General features: G+C 40.5%; 1 protein-coding gene across 1 annotated transcript; it reads right to left on the bottom strand.

Moving 5' to 3' along the window:
- Positions 1 to 318: 318 nt before the first annotated feature.
- On the bottom strand, positions 319 to 22479 carry LOC139071794 (protein NYNRIN-like). The gene is made up of 2 exons (XM_070554912.1): positions 1021 to 22479; positions 319 to 800 (listed from the first exon to the last, which is right to left on the bottom strand). Exon 1 carries the CDS (start codon positions 13146 to 13148, stop codon positions 11967 to 11969), a length of 1182 nt encoding a protein of 393 aa, XP_070411013.1. The 5' UTR covers positions 13149 to 22479; the 3' UTR covers positions 319 to 800; positions 1021 to 11966.
- Between the last annotated feature and the right edge of the window lie 343 nt (positions 22480 to 22822).

The following is a 22822-nucleotide window of genomic DNA, read 5'->3' as shown; positions in this document are numbered from 1 at the left end:
TTTAAAAAGTTGCAACTCGTATATGTAAATTACACTGCAGTGCTAAAATTAATGTTTGGAGCTACGCAAAATTCAAATTCTGCAACCCTGTTCTGATCAGTCTTTGAACAGAACACCATAAGTTAATAAATAAAAGGTTTTTAAAGTAACATATGCATATGTATGTGTGTATGTATGTATATGTGTATACATATATATACATATGTAGTGTAGAAGCGTGATAATCATTTGTGTGTGGGGCAGCATGTGAGTGACCCCGATCTGGGGGTTAAGTGACCTGGAGATGAAAAAAGGGAAAAAACCACCAAGAAACGCAAGTAAGGATGTAAATGACAGCTTTATTTTAGAAATATAGTCATATAGCTGCTAAACAGTAAAATCAAAACAGATCTGCAGAAAATAAATATATAAACTATTCCTCAGAGCGCTCTCAAAAAAAATTGCAATTGGATTTGCTCTAATGTTACATAAGGCCTGCTTAAAAGCATAGTAAGCATTAAATTCTGAAAATAACCAGTGCAGTGTTAAATAAATTCTGTGCTTAAAATATTATATATATATAGAGAGAGAATAAATAAGTGACGAACTGACTTACCTTAAAAAAATAATAATAATAATAAAAAGAGACTGTGACAAACAAAGAATGTCTCTGTGCCTTGTGAATGAGTGAATGTGTGTCTTCTTGCATGAGCTGCTTTCGCTGGATCTTCTGAATGACTCAGTTTTTAATAGAGGGAGCAGCTGCTTGAGAAACAGGGTGCGGTCCATGTTTTTACTAGACGGTTATTTAGTTCGAGAGACTGTGGAAACAATAGAAAAAGAATTTATCGTTAGTGTGAGGACAAGAAAATCCTTTAAAATACAAAAGTTGTATGGTTGTGGTTATAAAGGAAGTATTTTGTCTGATTATGGGCCGTGGAGTCAGCTGGACTCCCTCGCTCTCACAGTTTTTCTGTGTAACATGCAGTTTTAAGCAATTTGTGACTTTAGAAAGGATATTTTTCGGTGTTTTGGACGTACCTTAAGGCTTCTGGTTAGGGTACTCAGGAGATCCTTCCTCTCGGGCAGATCTAGTGAGAATGACTGGAGTTTCAGCCTGGGGACCTGACTCCACCCACTTTTACACACAGGAGTCCCGCAGTCTAAAAATAGCACAGGGTACTGCGAAAAGCAGCTCTGAACCTCTCAGGATCATCTTTATGAAAACCATAAAATTAACAAATAATCAGTCAGGAAATAAAATATTTGTTAAATCTTGCTATAAAACAAAATCCAATAATTGTCTTACCTCAACTTTAAGAACCATTAACGTTAATGGCTGGATTTTGAGATGCTGAATAATGAAAAAACAGATAAACTAAGTATTATTTCCTGTAACCTGGCTAGAAACTGTACTAGGCTGTTTTGAGTTAAAAACTGGTAGTTATTTTCCCAAAATAAAATAGATAAATAAAAAATGAAAGGAGGGATCTTGCATTTGGGATAGATTGTGCCTAAAGTTTAAAACCTGTGTAGAACTGATTTGACGATTCAGAAAAATTGTGCATAGGAAGTAGTCTAGATTTACCTTTGAGTCAATAAAGTCGACTAAATATTAGAAACCATCGTTGATTTTGATTTGTAAAAGAGAAAGTTCTGTCATTTTAACTCAATCAACATATTTAAGGAAAACGTTTGCTGTGCATTGTGGCAGGCATGAACTTTACTGGGTGGGCCTGTCACAACCAGCTGCAAAGAATGTTTGGCTCTGACTTCTATACAAAGAGAACCTGGAAGCCCTCACCAAAGAGAACCTGGAAGCCCTCACCAAAAGCTGTGACTCATAACATAAAGACGGGGAGCACTACAAGATGGACAAAGAGGCAGAAACTTATTTGCCCTGCTGCTGATGAAACAAAGTACAAAAGGGGGAGCATGTGTGCTAACATGTGAACTTTAATCAATGACGGTGGTCATCCTGGACTTACAAAGAGAGGCTCAAAAGAGACTGTTTCCTATGGTTACACCCAGTAAAAGAGTGCTTGCTGCAGTCAGGTAATGAACAAGGCTTTTTGGCAACAACCAGTTGAATTGATGAAATGTCAGAACTGTGGAAAATTTACTAAACTACTGTAGAACATAGTTAACTGAGAAAGTTAGCCTAAAAAAAGATAATAATAATATCAATAAATAAATAAATAATAGGATTAGTAACCTGGATTTCAGCCCAACTCACCATTGGACGTCAATATAATCTTTATTGTCTTAGGATTCTCAGCTGCAGCGGACATGCAGTAAAGCCTTATTTTCTTTTCAAAAAGTCATTCATCGGCGTCATCACTTATCTTCATTAGTTAAGGAAACGGTGTCTATTTATAAGTCTAGGAGAACGCTTTAGGCTTCAACAGTTTTCTCCTTCGAGCAAACATGCGCAAATTTCCGGACAGTTTATAGTAACGTTCCATCCCATTCCATTCATTGCATAAAAAATAAACATTAAATGAATAATTTGGCATCCAGCTGACTAAATGATTCATGGAACATCTCATCCGAGACAATAGTGAGGTAGAAAATAGTGTTACAAAAATATTGAATAATGGTACCCCTCATTCGATAAAAATTATGTTCACATTTTTATCTTGTGAAATCTTTAACATAATATTTTAATTGGCCTTTTTGACGACAATTGGCTAAAAAGTCTTTAAGATTATCATCACAGGATGGCATGATAAATAAGTAAATAACATAAATAAATAAATAGACAAAAATAAGAGAGAAAAAGCAAAATTAATTAAATGAAACGTAATAGTGATAAAAAGTTAAATTGATCTAAAATCTGTCATTCAGTGCCACTGGAAAAAGGAAGAGGATAGGGGAGTATTTCTTAGCACAAATCATGTTATTGATTTAGCAATGCAGCTTAATTTCAGATGCTTTAAGGATGATACTAACTTGTGTTATAGATGGAGGAGTAGCACAGAAACACTTCTAGATGAGGAGATAAGGAAAAAAACTGCTGATTACCAACACTATGCACAAACAAACCTGTAACTGCAGTTTCGTTATTTATGAATTAACCTTAAGTAGTGAATTAATTCTTAGGATTTCTTGTGCGAGTAGTGTTCCTAAAAAAGAAAGAAAGAAAGAAAGAAAGAAGGTAAGAAAGACAGGTAGTTTAGGTAAGGGACAACCTGAAACTATTTGGTTGAATTGATAGTAAAAGTGGTTGTCCTAATTTTTAATTGGAGAGATCACACCGCAACATGAGTTTAGAACGGCAGTTATGGGAAGTTTTGTTGGATTAATTTGATTACACGCCTTAGGTCTTATTTTTTCTTTCCACTGATTTAGCGTTAGGTTAAGTATTTCACACTTTCGCTTCAGTCTGACATTTGCTTGGTGTGTGAGGGCACAGAGACGTGTATGGACCGTGTGTTTGACTGTGTTTGTCTTGTTTGTTTGTTTATTTATCTATATGGGCGTGGCTGAGCCTTGAGAAACATCAACAAAGCCATTGGGCTATTCTGAGTAAATTGACCAATTCAAATTCAGGATCCTGAAACAATTTGGCTATAACCTCTAATTGATGAAGGACATCTTAAGAATTCATTATACAAGGCTTCCTCTCCAGTGTTGCCGGAACTGTTATAAAACCCATGCATGGTTGTATATTTTAGTTTGATCATTTATACTCATTGAATTATTGTTGTTTGCTTTGTGTTTTAATTTCTTTGTAATTTTTCTCTGTGACACAGGTGGAGATGCTGGTGGCGAAGTGGATCCCACTCATTTCTTTCTCCCACACACATTCTTACTCTCTCCCTCTCTCTGTGTGTGTATGTGCATGTGTATGTGTTTGTGTGTCTGTGTGTGTCCATGTCGTGATGTCACTGTACCTTTAATTGCGCTTGCTGTTCGTAACTGTATGTATCTGATGTTGAAGGTATCAGAGGCTAGGGTCAGTAAGAGCTAGGACATTTTTGTGCATAACCTTTAATCCCTAGGCGATCGGTTCAGGGAACTTCTGGTCCGGCCGGAGTGTGAGCCTTCCTACCAACTATCTGCCGAGATCAAGGACTGCACAAGTCGAGAAAGCCTTCATTGGACCAAAACTACACACACGAAGAGGCTTCGCCTTCGGTGCCAGGCGTCTGGGTCCTGCTAAAAGTCACCAAAAGGAAGTGGACGGAACCGAGGTGGACCGGGCCATACAGGATCACGGAGAGGACATCACACGCTGTCCGGCTGGACGGGAGGAGCCTAACCTGGAAGAGAAGCAGCTGACATCTGCCTAACCAGAGAAAGGATCCAAAAAACCAGGAAGAGAAGTAGCTGACTACAGTAGCGTGCCAAGCTACCACCACATCCTGCAGGACGAGAATCTTGATATCATCACCCCTGCAGCTGCCTGGAGCCAGTGAAGGGTCCTCAACAGGGGGAAGAAGTAACCACCCTATGAACATTCTACAAAGGTTCTATTTAACACCCTCATTTATTTTACAAGGGTAATATTTTACACCCTCCACCTGCTGACCCAATTATCCAGATGCCCTTGTTACTAGCCAATCCTAAAATCTATTTGGGAGGGGAACCCTCTGATGAAAGTGATGACTCTCATGATGAAGAAGATGTTGTTAGAGTGTGAGAATATTGAGTGATTTCTGTAACAATCCCTTAAACTGTTTATTTCTATGAGTTTTTTGTTTTTATTGTATTTGTTTCTTTTGATCATTGATGTCCTAGGCATGCACACTCTATGCCAACAGGCGTTCGCCCCAAAATTGAGATATGACAAAAAGGGGGGACATGGGGGAATTTTCCCTATAAACATATGATAATTAGGGTTTTTCGCCCTCATATGGAGTTGCATGCGATCCATACATGTTGTGACATGTTCAGTTGAAAGTATAATCATGTTTTTTGTATTAGTTTACTGCTAGAGAGATGAGTAAATGTAATCTGATTGGTTGTTTGTATTGGTATTTTAAAAAAAACTTTGCTTATTGGATTCTTTTTGATGGAATTTGGTGTTATTGTTTTGATTTCTTATATCTTTATTGAACTCTTAAAAGAGTTCAAAAGGGGGATTGAAAATATATATCTCTCATATAAGCTCTTTCATATATTATTATAAGCTCTTTTATATGATTAAATATGTATCTCTCACTTTTGCCCCTTATATATTATCATAAATACATTATTATATGCCTTTTCATGGAATCTTGTTATAATATCAAAGACCTCTCTGTGCCTTTTCTGCTCAAGCTGAACAGCTGCATAAGGGAGTGAAAGCGTTCCTTCCTTCAGTTCCTCAATACAAGAACAACTGTCTTTGTTAGCAAAGGATGTTGCAGGATGTGTCCTGATCATCTCAAGGTTGCATGTCCTTGGGATGAATTGGTCTTTCATTAACAAGGCTATTAGCTGACGTGCGTCTGCAGGTGCAGATGGCAGAATTACGTGTGTGTATGGCAAACTACGTATGTAACATTCCTGTAATCTTCAATAAAAATCAGCCGTTTTCAGCAGAACGGCGAGAGTCTGTCCGAAGCATCTGGCAAGAGCAGGTCGCGGGACTTGCTGCAGAGACTCTCCCCCTCATGAGCGGTGAAACAGTGAATGGACTTCTGATCATTTGTCTCCTCGTTCTGTCAACTTAAAAGGTGTTTAACTCCATCTACTCCGTACCCGTGCTTGGTCTAACGGAAGAGAGACCAACAGATGGAACCGCGCGTCTGGGACTCTTTAAGGAGTCGGAACAATATCAGCTTGTTCTGCAGGAAGTGTTTGCTGTATCAGCTTTGCAGGTGCAAACAAAGATTTTGACACGTGTCAAAAGCTTTGATGGATTAAAGAGGGTTTTGCTTCAGCTGGCCAGTCTGAAGGTTTCTCTAGAACTGCTGAATCGCTGAGCTGAACTGAACTGCTGAATCACCAGAGTGATCCAGTTTTAATGTTCTCGTGTTATGATTTGTGTAGCCAACAAGAGGTTGACAAGTTTGAGGAATATTACCAAGAGTCTCAGAAGCACGCGCCTTCTTTGAAACCGGATGCTCTGATCTGGGGTAAAGGACTATCTATGTGTCATGAGTTTAACTTAACCTTACTTTGTTCTTGTGTGAGTGCAAGTGGTGATGACTTTGTCATATAGACATGCTGAAACATATTTCAATCACTGTAAACATAACATAACATTCATTTCAAACTTCAATCACTGAGCACAGATTAATGAAAACATTTCATTATATTAGAATTATTATAAGGAGCAATAAACAAACGTTTATTTGATGATTATTTAGCTTATAAGTTTTAGAAGTTCATATTTAATTTGGGAAATCATTCTTTGATTTAGCAACTGATCTGAGCTTCGAGTGTTCACTTATGAAGATTGCACCTTGAGGAGAGAACATTATTGTTGACAATTCATTATCTGTGTTCAGAGCTGCAGAGAGGCTCTGAGCTCCAGCTGATGGGATGAAGGCAGGCTGATTTAAAGGAAACACATGCAGTCTTGTGTCTCCTTTTTGACCAGATGTTGAAAGGTCAAGCTGTACCTAAAAACTGACCATTGCTGGATGTTACATAACACCCCTTTTCGAGGGCACGGGGTCCTGGCAGAAACCACGGGTCGTTAGACAATCCCAGACGCCCTGAGGACTCAGTCGAGGAAGCAAAGGTTAGTTCCCAGGCAAAGGCCTCAGGAGTGAGGAAAGCAAACCCCCACACCAGAGAATAGTCAATGTTACTCGCAAACTTGAAAGGGTAATTCCACTTAACACCATCCTCAGGAAGGAAGCAGATGAGCAGGGACCAGAGCAAGCCCCAGGCGAACCGTAGAACTCCAGCAACCATGGCACGAACCACAGGACGGCCAGACCCACGCGAACCGGACTCATAGGTGACCAATTCAGGCAATGACGTAGAGAGGTCCTCCCAGGAAGCGAGGACCACAGGCGAAACCCAGGAGAGGAGAAGAGCACACATGCAGGGCACATAAATGTAGACACACAGATTGCATCTGATGTGAAATAAAAAATAAAAATAAACCTAGCAATATATGCACCTATATGTGCTATGTGAAGCAAATTATGTGAACAGAGTTCAGGTGAAATACATGACTGTTGTAAACAATGTGTACTAGAAAAGTGATGCAAAAAGAACAAAATTAATATAACCCTTTAATTTATGTAAGGAAAAATCAATGCTTTAGAGCAAAAATTTTATCAAAACAGAAGGGCAAAATAATCTGTAGCCCATATCTGGTAAAAATCAAAATAAGATAGATCATAATAGAAAAGATGAAAAGAAATTAGCTGTAATGAAATAATGCAGAGATGTATATCTGTGAATATATCTTTTAAAAGAAGTAATAATATAATTACTAGTAATATAAAGAAGAAGAATCACTAAAATGTAAATCAGCGAAGTTAGTAATCAAACCTATATGTGAATATACCTGTTGTGGTTATTAGCCAACAGATACTTTGTAAGCTTTACTTACTCTTTGGATTAATCAATAAAATTCGTAAATATGGAAATATTTCCCGATTTATTACGTAATTAGGATATCCGTGTATATGCCTCGGGGCACCACCCCTTTTTGTCGGGGGAAAAATGAATCCAACCCTCTATCAATCTGTCTAAAGTTCGTAAAATTCTTTTAATCAGCAGCGGTCATATTCTATCCCACACAGACAAATTCACTTGAGGCAAAACTTAATTGGCAATAACATTTATTGACTAATATAATCACCTTAGCTCCTTCAAAGCGCTAGCCAATCAATATCAACCAACTGATTTTATCAAACAAACAACAAGCAATGAAACCATGGAATGATAATGTGAAGTAACAATCTAATCAGACCAGTGGGGTGAGATGGTGTGTGATCAAGCAATGGTGAGGCTGCTTGAAGATTCAATCAGGCAGAGATAGGCTGATTACCAAACTGGAGGGAGTTTTGAAAACAAAATGGCGGATCCTTTGTTTGGCTGAACAAAGGATCGAACTGTGTGTGTGTGTGTGTGTGTGTGTGTGTGTGTGTGTGTGTGTAATTTAGCTTGTCTTCCCAAACACGCACAATCAGTGGGTGTAGGACCCTGATCAGACGTGTATTTGACGGTGTAAGCAAATGTTCACAGTAAACTTAATCAAAACACTTCAAATTGCTTCACAAAGACCATGAAAAAAAAACAACAATCAGTCATAAAGGCAAATCACATATCTCAACAGTCTGTCAGCCTGGCCACAGCATAAACAAACTTAGATATTAAACAATAAAAGAAACAGTGCTTACTTCGAGATGGTCCGTTGGCATTTTTAGCACGGAAGAGAAAGACCATCTGTTAATTTAAAGCAGTCACGTGGTCGACCGCTTGTTTCGGACTATTAGAGAAGCGGGAGAGAAAGAGAGAGATAAAAAAAGAAAAAAATATCTTGAATGAACGAACACAAGGCGTCCCTCTGTGTCCGGGGCTGAGCAGATCAGATGGCGTTGTTCCGTTGATCTCAGCAGCTACGCCTCATGCACGCGCTGTCCGGAGCGGTAGGAGCAGAGGCGGGGGGGTCTCCTTACACCAGATGAACTGGACAGGAAGAGAGCGAGTTCCGCTCTGCGCCTCGGCTTTATAGACTCGTCCAGCGGGTGGTCTCTGTAGCGGCCGGTATCCACTGGCCGGTCAGACTTGGCATCGCGTGATGGCATCATCAAGCTGCTGCCGGCTGCAGAGGATCATGGGACATGGAGTCCCTGCTGGCACTGACATCAATATGCTTTATTGTCTACGCTTCAGGGCGTAGATGGCATAGTCCTTTGGAAAAAATACTGCATAGTAATTTTCTCATGAGGGCAGGACCCCAACATTTCCCCTTTTGGTTTCGGGGATTGCGTCAGAGCTCGATCGTCGGAAGCACAGATGGGTTCGTCTCTCAGGAACGTTGGTCGCCTTGGTCTTTGTCTTGGTCTTGGATCCTGGTCAGGCACAAGAACAAGAGGGGATAGGAAATGGGATAGTCCCCACGCGCATAATGAGCAGGAACCACCCACGCAGGTGGTACGCAACTAAGTCCAATTGCGGACATTCTACCAGGGGTGTCGTCGTCCATGCGGGTAACAGTGTGGAAGGATGGAGGCCGACGGACAGTTGACTCCATGAGGGAACAAAAGGGACGAGGATCAGGCAGTCCACAGTCCATGGGCTTAAAAGGGGTACCGTGAGGGGATAAAAGGGCATATCTCCGCCGGCCATACAGTTCAGTTCATGGGGCGCGCGGTTCCGGACAAGCAGTCCATGTACGAGAGTCCACGCGCATTGGCCTATGTGGCCCCAAGATTCCCCCCTTTTTGGTCCAAAGGGTGGGATTAGGACAGTCTATGGGCTAAAACAAGGACCATGAACTAAGAGGTTCTAAATTGTGCTGGGCGGCTGACAGATCCACTGACAGACTGAGCTAGGCCGGCTCATAACCACTAGCTAAATGTTACCAAGTAAGAAACAAAAATACAGAGAACCTAAAAACATATTATAACATCCAAGAAAATTCATAGCAACATTGATTTATCATAAAATACATCCATGGGTCATACATTCAGAGTGTAGTTTATAAAGAATGTAACATAATGCAAAACTTAGATAAAATTAGAGGTAGAATAAAAGTTAAACTACTTATAGGGTTACAAAATAACAAAGAAAATGTTGCTTACCACTTTTAGACCGATGTGGTACACTCACGCTTCGTCTTTCTCCGAACGTGGTCGCGATGCACGCTGTAGGTGAGCAGGTGAGTCTTATCCTGGAGTTTATTAACACGCCTGTAGGCGGAATAAGCTATCACGGCCGTGATGAGCCATCCCAGCCCCAGGGCGGCCAATGTGCAGATTAAAGTGGTATAATCTGTGTCTATGGAGCGTTATGGGTATCTATTCATGGGCGTTAGAGTAAGTTCATCTGGGGTTTGTGTGAACTTAACAAGTTTGGTTCCTTCAGTCTGCAGTTGTTGGTTAATTTCTAAATCAATGGTAAAGTTATAACCCTGGAATGCGTCCATGATCTCAATCTCTGAGTCATACTGTTCGAGGTTGAGATGGTGGAGTGCCAGGTTGCCCAAGTGTACAATTGCACCTGGAGGAACTGAGAGGAAAATAGTTTGGTTCGGCAGTTGTAGCCCAGTAGCAATGTTATGTTGGTCATAAGTTACAAGGGCCGAGTCCGCTGGGGTGCTGATAAGCCATCTGTCACCCGCACGTTCCACTCTAGTATCCATTTCCACATCTTTTAATGTAACCGTTGTTTGGCAATTCTGCAGGGGCGCGTCGCTCCTGAGGCCACACTGATGATTGGCAACGTCCCGGACACACCCAGTGGATATCCTTGGTCTTTGTGCATAGATATAAGTTAGGAGTTAGAGTTTGCTATCATTATCTTGGTAAGCTAGGAAGCTAGGAATTTTAAAGTGGAAATGCTTACCATCTTTCCAAAAACCAACGTTTAGCATAGACTTAAGCCTATAGATGTGAGGTGCCTCAATTATGGGAACATTTAACAGGAAACCAAGTTCCAATTTCTCTGCATCAACGTGAATGGGAATTGCACTGCCTAGGCTGTACGCTAGGTGGATTTGTGAAGGGTGTACAGTAGAGGGAGTAGCAGCTGTCAAAATGTCTTTGAGCAGTTCCAGTGGTACCAAGTATGTGGGAATGCGACCTTCCACCAGGCTGTCCATAGTGGAACTTACTTCCCTGAGCAGGTCCTGCATCAAATCTCTCACCACTCGTGTATACACAATATCATGCTGTATGGTTTCAGACAAAGTCTTGATTGCACGTAGAGATTCATTAATCAGAGCAGAGTGTAGGTTGGTAGTTACAAAAATACCCTGTAAGGTATTAGTAAGTACATCCTGTTTGTGGTTTAGGAGGAGGAGTTTCCCTTGGATCTCTGGCATCTCGTGTAGTTCGGCAATGTGTCGTTGGACAGTCTTAATACTAATTGGGTTAGCCGCCGAAAGTCCTATTGAAAAGAGAGATCCCACCGCGGACGCTGCAGCGATGAGTCCACCCAGAAACCTTTTTGGGCGGTTATTTCCGCTGAGGTCGTCCTCTGTGACCATGAATTTTTGAAGTTGTGCCAACATGTAAGTGGTGGTGCGCTTGGCATGTTGAACAGTACCAATAATTGATTTGTGATGAGAGGGAGTCGGTATCAAGTGCTTGTGATAGATGTCCCACTGGCCCAAACGGACAACGATACGTTGCGTATGTATGCGGCAGTGTGTGATCAACAATCCGGGGAAGTCCTAGAGGATCATCCCGGTTGGTGGTCCCGGTTGGATGATAGCTGATGGAGTTGCTGCCGCTGATCCAAAGAGGATGCAGAAGATCCATAGGAACTCCATCCTGTAATGGAGTGACTCGTGATTAGTGAAAGGGATGGTGGGGGGGCCTTATTCTTTGTTGGTTAGTACATGTTAGTGGGTTAGACATGCACTTCCTCCCCCTTTCCATTTCCATGCGTACAACTATGTGGTGGCTACGTCTACCTCCTGTGGGGAGTCTGGTCTCTGTACCTGCGGGGAGGATTTGACGTAGGGTTTGATTTGGTTCGCATGCACCCATTTGTAGACAGGCTCCTGTCTTGCTTTGGTGATGCGTAACCTGTATGCAACTGGAGAGAGTTTTGCCGCAATTTCAAATGGTCCCGACCAGCAGGCCAGAAACTTCTTACCGGAAGTAGAATACTTTGTCACCCACTTCGTATTCACGGCCGGTTGTCTTTTGGTCGTAGTAGGCTTTAGCGCCTTCTACGTTGGTCTTCAGTTCCTTCTGAACGTGTGCAAACGTAGCTCTGAGGTGTGTTTTTAAGTCTGCCACATACTGATGAGTGGAATAGGCAGTGGCAACACTGACATCTTCTGGGTGATACAGGAGGTGTAGTGGTAGGGTCATCAGTCTGCCGGTCATCATCTCAAAGGGCGTAACCCCCATGGACCACTAGGGAGTGGACCATATAGCCATCAGGACCAGAGGGAGCTTAACATCCCAGTCCTCCCCAGTGGTGCAGACGTACTTTTTGAGCATGGAGACAACCATGCGGTTCATCCGTTTGACCTGTCCGGATGACTGTGGGCGATAGGGGAGGTGGAATTTAACTTCCACTCCCAGAAGTTCAAACAGGGATGTCATTCCACTGGATGTGAAATGGGTTCCCCGGTCATAGTCGATGCAGAGTGGAAGTACCCATCGACAAAAAATGTGGTTAATCAGCAGTACAGCGGTTGTGACGGCTGTGTCATTTGGTGCTGGAAGGCACTTCACCCACTTTGTAAAACTGCAAGTTATAGTTAGCATATATTTGTTTCCTCTTGCCGATTTGGGAACCGGTCCAATCCAGTCGATCTGCAGGTGGAACCAAGGGAAGGTTATTCCCCTGCGTTGCAGTGGTGCTCTAGCGAACGGCTGGGAGGGTTGAAACTGGGCACAGATGAGGCAGCCTTGGACATAGCTGTGTACGTCCTTGGACATCGACGGCCAATATGCTACTTCTGTCAGTGACGCGAGGGTAGCTTTTGCTCCGGGGTGACCTCCAATAGGAGTGTCGTGGGCGTAGGCAAGCATTATTCCCCTGTGGTCGATTGGAACGACCCAGCGCGGCGTGCTGTAGTTGTCGTGCATGTAAACTAACAAACAGTTTTGTAGTTTCAGGTGCGCGAGCTGACGATGCAGGTTTACCAAATCTTGGCTTTCACCAGTAGGTGGTGACGGTTGTTCAGGCATCGGGCCCCTGTGGAGAAGCTTGCGGATGAGCTTCAAGTCAGGATCTTGTTCCTGCATGGTGACTAGGTCCACGTCCTGTGGTTTTCTGCCTAGACACAAGGGTCCTCCAATGTTCTGAGTTTCGTCTGCCTGTTTAGCATGGCGACGAGTAATCGCGCAGACCTCGTGGACGGCCTTGGGTGGAAGCCACTCGTCTTTGAATTCCCAGCAGGTTCCCTGGTCAGCACCAAGCTTAGCAAGGCGGTCAGCTTCGTCATTACCATCTTTATCCAGACCTAGGGTCCTGGAGTGACCTTTGACCTTTTTCCAGTAGACCATTATGCCTTTCTCGGTGGTGAGCAGATCACATGCTAGGAATAACTCCGAGTGTTTCATGTCTTTGTTCCTGGCGTTTTTCATGTTGTTCTCCTTCCAAATGGGGAAGTGAGAAATGAAGCTGAGTCTTTGCTACATAGTTCTGAGTTTAAATAGTTATTTTGAAATAGTTTGCTCGAGTTTTGAAGTACTTGTTTAGTAATAAATGTAAAGAAAATTCAAATCCTTTTTTTTCATTTAAGCTACAGTTTTACAGACCTTAATAAACATAAACACTAAATACAAACCAGACACTGAAAGCTGAGGTTGTTCTGAAAAAAAGGAGCAGAATTACAAACACTTTGCACTTTTATTACAATTTTAAAGCCATAAAACAAACAAATACCAGTTATGTTTATGGTCATAAGAGGGTTACCGTGATAAATTTTCCGCCTCCCACAAAGAGATGGTAAAAGTGAATGTGAGCATAATTATATACATTTTATTACTTTATTATGTATTTTTTTTATAATTGACTATTACTCCAAAGGGTTCAGATGAATGATAAATGATAATGATAAATGACCCACACTTGTATAGCGCCTCTCAGAGTAAGGCCTCCAAAGCACTTTACACTACAGTTTATCATTCATCCATTCACACACACATTCACACACTGATAAGCTATGATGTAGCCACAGCTGCCCTGGGGCGCACTGACAGGCGACTGATGAAGGCAACTGGACTTCTTTGGTTTCTTGTCATCTGAGGAGCTTTGTCAGTTCTAACTGGAATATGGGAGAGTCAAGCTTATAGAGCACCGAGAGTTGATGTCACTTCTCCCGGCATGCAACAGTTCAAATCTAAATGGTGCCATATTGGCAGGCAGAAGCTCGCAGCTGGACTATTTGTTATTGTCAGAAAACTCAATCAAACGGGAAATATGGTCGATTCCTGTTGTCCCCCAGGATGCCAGAACAGACGCGGATGACATAAGGATTGAGCCATCTACAGGATTTCCCAAGATCCGGAGCACCGCAAATGTTGGATCATTGTAATAAAACGCACTAGTGACCAAGCTGAAATGAAGCTGTGGGATCTCGAGAGTAAAGGTTTTCACTTATGCAGCGACCACTTCATATCAGGTACTTAAACCAATGTTTCCTCAACTGTGTATGGTATTTATTTTAAATGCTTTCATTACAATTATTAGTGGGCTTCTTAAACTTATTTTGGCGTGGCTTTCTTATTACTCATAGCAGCAAGTAAACATCACGTAAAACGTTGCCTCGTGAGTCCTGCGTGCTGCCGTTTACGTGTTTTATGATCACAGCAATTTACTGGCTAAGCTGTATTTAATTTTTAAGCAATGGTTGATCAATTGTCAGGCAACTTCATTCGTTTATCATACCTTGCATCACCACCTGGTATCAGAACAGGACTCAGTATTGGAAGATAATCAAAAACCAAACAACTTGGACTCGGATCAGGGACAAAAATGTGGTTGTAACATCTCTAGATATAAGTCAGCTTTAAAAACTAAAACGATTATTTATGAACTAATATTAACACTAATGACACTAATTGATATATTTTTATTATGTTGTTTGAACCCAAGGGTCTCATTATCAGAATTTTCTAACTTGTTCGATTGCTCTATAAGTGCCCCTTTTTTTACTTTGAGCACCCACCCCGTCAAAGGTCTCTGCACGGCCCTGGACTCTGGATTTCCGATCAACCAGATTTTAATTGGATTGGGGAAATTTGGCTTATGTAAATGTGGCTAGTGTCCATAAATGTTAATAACCCAGTGAAACATTTAAATATTTTGAAAATCATTTAGTATGGTCCAAATTTGCCCATTATTATTGTAACTCCAGACAAACATTTGATTATAGATATTGACTGTTTTATTTTGTTTCATTTTTTCTACATTATCTGTTTTAAAAACATTTTTTTTAATCTGCTCCTCACAATCATCCTCAGTCTGGTATAAATCCATTTAAAAAATCTGTTCTCCACATTTACACAAAGCCCAACTACAGAAACAACTTTTTTTTTTCTAAAGCTACAGTTGCTCAGTTTATAATGCTGCTTTGTAAAGCATGTCTGTTCCTCTACTCTCTCTTCCAGGTGAAGGAATTTTTGTAAATATCTAGCCTCTCCTTGAGCCCCTTGACAATCTCTGAATTCAATTTCCTACCTCTGATGGATTATTAAATCCTACAACTACAGCCCACATCCCTTTCTCATCAAAAGGAAGCAGCATCAAATTGGCTCAACGAAAGACAGCTTTGACTTTCACATTTCATTTGAGATGGTAAATAGTCAAGGATCCACACACAGAATAGTAAGCAGAGGGGAAATGTTTAACCTTTGAAAATACTTTGGGGTAAATTGCATTTAAAAGGTCATTTTTATTAGTTATGGTACAGCTTTTGGCACTGGACCAGGCCAAAAACAGATTCTATAATCTCCCTGGTCACAATCCTGTGACATTTTAATTCAGTTGTGTAAAAGTTCCTAGTGCAGGAAGCTCAAGTGTTTTTTTTTCCAAGTGTGATGCTCAAAATGTCACTTGACACACTTTTAATTATTAAGACTGTCTCATCTAATAACACTTTTAGAGATGCATAAAATGGAAGGCCACAGATAAACCATGTTTTGCTGTTGTGACAGTGAAGCTCATCTCATCCTGTCATTACAAAAGATACTCTGGCTTGTTCAACAAAAAGGGGGTGCACGGAACACATCCATCGTTCCTGCAGGGATTCTAAAGATCTCACGGATTGCTAATCTGCCTTCTCAGCCTAAATTATTGTGCCAGTCCATTCCTGGCCCTCACCAGCCAAACTGTATAACCCTTCATCTAGAAGCTAGAGGTTAGAATTTGAGCTGTACTTACCGCCCTGATCCATCTACCTGTTTTAACGTTGGAATGGTGCTGGTTTAAACAAGTAATCCATCTGAAATTTCAGTCCAGCACTGGGAGCGGTTTAACAAGCAGTTTGTGAAATCGATCACATTCTCAATTAGATTTTTGAGAGCTCCTGAAGATAAAATCCAGCCATTAGTGTCAAAACCTTTCTTCAGAAAGACTAGACATGGATCCTGTATCTGTGGCAGTCCATACTCTTTTTTTTTTTTTTTGGGGTTCTAGGCCAAGGGTCACCAACCTTTTGGAGACGGTAAGCTACAATTACACATTGGAAGTACAGAAGAGCTACTGCCATGTGATTTAGTCACATTGATGCTTTCCATGTGTGAATATGCTTACTATGTTAAAAAGAACGCTATGCTTACTTTATTAGAATGCCTTGTATTCACATGTTGCTTTTGCTGTATTTCATACATCAATACTGCAAAAAAAGGCAAAAGGAATAGTGACATTCCTGTTTTGAAACTCAGTAGCTTGTGAGCAACGTGTTGGGAGACCCCTGTTCTTGGCACTGTGCAAAACAGACAAGAAATAAATCAGTTCTTCTCAACTGTGGTGATTAAAGTCCTTGCTAACTACACAGAGAGACTGGGTGTCAATATTCCTAAATTCGTTTCTATGAATGAAATTTAGAATGTTTGTACGAACAGTCAAAATCCTGATTTAGGAAACATGCAGTGGCCTCTCGTTCCTGTTCCTTCGCAATTGTCTGATAAATCCCACCTGTGCGTACCCAGTTGCTCGTGTCCGCTCTCAGTCCTTTACATACAGAAACATCCTCAATTAACCATATTAGGTCATGCTAAGTCCTCAGCACGTAAGGAGATTCCTTGCATTCTACCCGGGAATAAAATAAAAGTTGCGACGCTGGCCGCCGAAGCGCAAAAGAATCAAACAACGTACAGAGGCTACAAGGTAGGGTAACGGCAGAGGAAAGGTACCTGTCAGGAATAATGATAAAAAAAAACTTTAATATAAAAAATCATATAGTACCTGGTTGTTATTTACATTTAAGGAGTTGTTCTGGAAGGTGTTCATTTTTTTTGGAAATGTCTGAGTGCAGCCTCTTAGCTGTCATTCAGTTTGATTGCCTTAACAACACGTGTATAATCGGGGTGCAGTGGTGTTTCTGGGGGTTCTCGTACTTGTGAAATAGAAAATGAACTGGAATTGGATTTGTGCGGTTTATCTGTCGCTCCACAAAGGGTCCCAAATCACAGCATGGCTCCAGGCGGATCTCCTGTCAGCGCGCCCACGGAAACGCGCTTATTCCAGAGAGCATGTCCTGCCAAATCCTTAATAATAATATAGAAATGTTCTTTTATCTAGCTCATCTCAAGCAAAATCATGAGGCGCTTCATAAGGACAAAAATATAGTATAATGTTTTATTAAAAATTATTTTAATTAGATAAAAAGATTAAATGCATCATAATGGGAGCAGAAAAAAATTGGGATTACAAAAAACACAACAACCATTCCACATTGTCAGATGCTCTTTGGCTATTGTAGCACCAACTATGTGACGCAGCTGTTTTTCCATTTATGTATTTAATGGGCAAAATAATTTGTGGATGATGAAGAACATTTGTGGATGACTGACACCTTCGGTATTGCGGTCTCCCCGTTCTACCACTAGATGCTGTCCCTACGCACGGTCTGAAATTTTCTTATATTTAGGAACATTTCCACAAACAGGTACAAAATGATGAATGCCACACAATGTGTAAATTAAGTCCTACACGCAATATATACACAGATCTGTTCGTAAGTACAGTTGATAAATGAGGCCTCAGGGGAGGAGGGATTTGGACTCAAGACTACCAGGATGGAGAAGTGTGGGGCAGGATCATGCAGCCATGCCCCTTTCAGTCTGTTGCAGCCACTGGGCAGACCAGCAGATTTTGCATGATATAGTCTCTTTAAAATATATATATGAAAAAACAGCATAACCCAAGAAAAGAAATTGTAAAACAATGTGTTGTAGCTCTGTTGCCCAGCTAGAGGAGCATGTTCATTAACAAGAGGCGTGGCTTCCAGCCATATTGGATTAAACAACCCAGTTTTAGTTTGCAATAATATTTTGGCGTGCACACATATATTTAAAAAATCTTAATCTGGTGCTAAAATATTTAAGACAATATAAATTTTCAACTTCTTAATCACCATGCACTATGTTCAGTGGTCTAAATTTGTTGTGTTCTCAGCTTATTACTTTGTGTTGTCCTTCATAGGTGATTTATATTTCTTTTTTAAATGTCTCAGTTTTTTATGTATATTTTTCAGTAGACACAGTCCCATGGTCATTGCTGTGATTATGTTTTCTCTCAGGTAACTTTTAACCCTTTGCTACTCTTTTCCTTGCCCTTCACCCCTGCTGCATACCTGTAACCAATCAGCTGCTGTCACTTTACAAGTATCTCTTCCAGGATTTATTCTTCTCTCTTTCTGCTTCAGCTCATCTGCTTTTGTGCCACTGTATTGTTTCATGTGCAGTCCAACCTTTTATAATTATTTATTTATTTATTTATTTATTTAAAATCCTTTATTTTATGATGATGCAGGGATTTTTATTTAGTTACATGACAAAAAAAACTTCTATTACACCTGCCCTCTTATCTGTCCATAGAGCTTGCCTGTAGTTCTGTCTCCACCATGCTCCTCCAATCATATATTTTAATTTACACAATGACAAATGATGATTAGTTTACTTAGGATCAGTTTATTGACGTAGCACCAATTTTGAGCAAAGCTGATCCTGAGTCACTACATATAAAAGCAACAATATCCAATCCAAATCTAATTACTCAATGCAATTCATTACAACTAATCCAATTTCTTCTTAGAAAATGGAATTATAAGGGATCAACTATATGTCTTCTTCCACTGCTAACCTTACCACTCAGCTAATATATTGGGTTCACTCAGGCAGCTAGCAGTTCTTCCTTTTCCAAGGACCAGGCCAGTAGATTTTCAGGGGTGCCCTGAGGGCATCTCAGAGGTTGGTGACACAGAGCGAGTATGAGCCACAGTGGTAAAAATGATAAATGCTGTCAATCTTTCTGTGGTGATAAACAAGACTCTCTCCCCAGGGTCCAGGCTGGTTTAAGAATGGATTTTACCAATACCAGAATCTTCTGATTTGGTATGGAGGGGTGACCCAAGGTGAATCATTTAAAAGGGGAAAATGGAAGAAAATAAGGTTCCGTCGCAGCTGCTTGGTGTGTCACACCTGGTGTTATTGTGAATTTTTTTTTTATTTGTACTCGCTGTGTCAAGGAACCACAAAAAACTAATACAAAAAGATAATTGTCACGATCTGCCCCTGCCTTCCTGACTGTGTTCCTCTCCTGCACTGATTAGTCCTTATTGTTCTCACCTGCCCCTCGTTAACCTGCCCATGTGTTCCTGATTTACCTGTGTATTTATACCTCCCTCCTTGTGCCAGTCTTTGTCAGATCATTGTTGTTTGTCGTGTTGGTCTCGTTGTTCCTGCCGTATACTGTCATTAAACCCATTTTTACTTTATCCGTGCCTGCATTCCTGCCTCCTGGTCAGCTCCTCCACACTTGGTCCATCATCTCCACCATCACAACATGACAATAATAACTAGAGAGCAGTTAAAAATATTAAGTTTCTGTAAAACATGGGAATGTGCTGCTGCCGAACAGCTTGTTTTTATTTTTTTATTTTCTTCTCTTTCAAATGAGAAAATGACAGTTTTGTGAGGTCTGTAAAGAAATAAGCAACACTTTAAAGTCCTCTTGACCTGTCAATCAACGGCCTCAGAGCAAAAGAAACAAAATGGTTAACCATGATGAAGTTACTGTCTCTGTTTGCAGAGACGAAGAGGGGCTAATTTATTTTCAAGGGCATCTATAGTTTTGAAATGCTTGGAATTCAAGGAGAAATTTTGATTGGATTGGGAAAATTGATCAAACATGGCATCTGGATTATCAGGAAATAACGCATGCAGAACATGCAATGTACATTTAATCAGGCTCATCATAGCATGGCGGGTCTCACGGTGCCAAAATGATGGGTAATTTTATTATTCAATCCAAGATTACCTCAAAGAAAGTCGAATACACACAAGGGGGTTAGAGTTATCAGGTCATAGATTATCAATACCAATTACCAATAATCAACCATCAGACTTTGCAAAATCGGAGAGAAAGAAGATACACACCAGTTGTTCGGTCTCTCGACAAGCAAACGCTTGCAAAAAGGTTTTATTGAAATTACATAGCGCACACACAATAAAAAATAAACACACCCACTCCCTTCACAGACTCTCACCCATGGAGAAAAACAATCCCAGATGCTTGGTATGACCGAGAAATCTTCGTCTGAACTTCACTAGGGAGCTTTCTGATAACAGGACCTGCAGACCTGCAAAGCAAGGTCGCACTCCTCCCTGCCGGAGCTACAAAGTAATAACAAAATATAACGAGGATGAAATGAACCTTCGTTTAATTTAAAAACACCAGATGGTACCCAGACAAAATCATTTCCATACCGCGTATATCCAAAACTGTTTTCACCCAACAAGTCTGACCGGTCAGTCATTCATCGATCCTTCCAACCGGGAGCTGGTGCCTATCCTTTGCAGTGACCAGGTCACCTGAATGGCTTGTTATTGGTGTGGAACCCTGAATACTTACTAATCAATGAAACATGCAATAAAACATTGGGGCAACAGGGAAGGAATGTTGTTTGTGTCTTAAGAAAGTATTTGTTCTCCTTACCTAATTATTTGCAGTTTGTATCTTTCAGTTTGTATAATTTAGAAATTCTAGTTATGGAATGTTGTAAAATATGTAGTGTCTTAAAATGTAGAAGTTCTGCAAAAATGTTTCTTTTTCAGCAAAGAATCCTGTACCACCTACATTACTTGGTTGTTTTTAACACAAGAAAAGAGCTATTTTTTGCTGCTGTTTTGATCACCACTGCGGTCTTCCTCAGAGCTTGCCGCTGTTGTTGTCCTCTGCTGCCTGCGCTCCCCTCACCGAAGACACAGTCCCACATGTATACCCCATCGTCTCTGTTCATGGTTGTGTCCACGTCTCCTTATTTCTATGGCGTCTTTAATACTTTTGTATTTTTGTTGTTTGGTGTTTATGATCTTTCTCGCACTCTTTTCGATGTTCTATTGTTTGTGTGTTGAGTTGGCATTTGGTTTTTCCTTTGTATGTTTTATTGCAGAGTGTGCATGGGATTTCATAAATGACTCCACACATATGTGCTGCTCATATTTTATTGCAGAGTGTGCATGGGATTTCATAAATGACTCCACACATATGTCCTGCTCATATTTTGTCTTTCGGCTGTACTCGTCGTTTTTTAACTGTTGAGTGTGGTTTTGTTGGTGTGTTTATATTGTGTTTGTTCATTGTTGCTGTTGTTTTTTCTGTTATGCCTTTGATGTAAGGAAGGGCCATCACTGGTTTTAGTTCTTGCTTTTCTGTATTTTTGATTCTTTGCTTTAGTTCTTTTCTTTCTGATGTTCGTTGTTTTCCTTTGTCAGCAATAGGGATGAACGAGTACACCACTATCTGTATCTGTATCTGTTCAACCAACTAAATTATCTGTATCTGTATCTGTACTCGGAATGGGCGTGGCATAACCCGGAAGTGGGTGTGGTTTACATCAATATATTATTTTAAGTCTGAAATTTATATGGAATGATCAGAAGTTGATATGTGTGTGGTTTATTTGAAAACTATTTACAGAGCAGCCTCAGAATTTAGATGAAATATTTTTGATCACAATAGTAAAGAAACTATTACAGAACAAGTGTTTCAATAAAATCAGAACATTAATATTTGAGTGCATGGATTAATACATCTGAACTCATGCAGTAGGAACTAGGAAATATGAAATGCTAGAACCAGACACAACTTTATGTATATATTTTTTATTTTAATTTGATTAAACAGATTTTTTTCTTAACGTTCTTGGCATTTTGCCGCACACAAAGTTAAACAAAACAATGTTGATTAAGGTGTGTGTGTCTGAGAGAGATAGAGAGGGTGAGCGGGAGAGAGATGGAGTTAAAAAAAAACACCGGAGCGGAGGTAGTGAGTGACTGATGCAGCACGTCAGCTCTGTCTTGTCAAATGCACCATGTAAGTTACGAAAAAAGTAACTTTAAATATTCAACCGAAAAAGAGGCGAGCTGAAGAAAACCTAGGGAAAACTGAAGAAACGTGAGCAACAGTGAAGCAATCACAGCGAGATCCGTTACTGTCTGTGTGTGTGTGCGTGGATGAGCCGGACAGACTGTGCTCCCGGCCGGCTAGAGAGTTTTGTGTGTAGGGAGGGACTGGCCAATCACAGAGCGTGAAGACAGTCAGTTACCCAATGAGGATTTTCCTTCAGCACGATGCAGATATTTACGAGGTTTACTCGTTTCATGCTCGTATTCTTCAAAAATGTTTTATCTAGGCTCATCCCTAGTTAGCAACAAAAGGTAAAACAACTATTTTCCTGTGTTAAAAAAAGAACCAAGTAATGCATTTGGGACAAACACACAGACTCAGTGCACAGAAAATTTTGTACCAATATGACACACTACTTGTGTTTGTTGGTCCTCACTTCCTCCCTGTAGTTGGAGCATACAGGTGCTGGCCAGTAAATTAGAATATCATCAAAAGGTTGAAAATATTTCAGTAATTCCATTCAAAACGTGAAACTTGTACATTATATTCATGCAATGCACACAGACCAATGTATTTCCAATGTTCATTACATTTAAATTTGATATTCATAAGTGACAACTAATGAAAACTCCAAATTTGGTATCTCAAAAAATTAGAATATTCTGAAAAGGCTGAATATAGA

This window comes from Nothobranchius furzeri, chromosome 9 (genome assembly GCF_043380555.1).
Source record: "Nothobranchius furzeri strain GRZ-AD chromosome 9, NfurGRZ-RIMD1, whole genome shotgun sequence".
NCBI classification, from domain to species: Eukaryota; Metazoa; Chordata; class Actinopteri; order Cyprinodontiformes; family Nothobranchiidae; genus Nothobranchius; species Nothobranchius furzeri.
This window is presented reverse-complemented; position numbering and strand designations above follow the sequence as displayed.

Coding starts and splice junctions, on each gene's coding strand:
- LOC139071794 (XM_070554912.1), bottom strand. CDS start 13,148: ATGAAAAACGCCAGGAACAAAGACATGAAACACTCGGAGTTATTCCTA.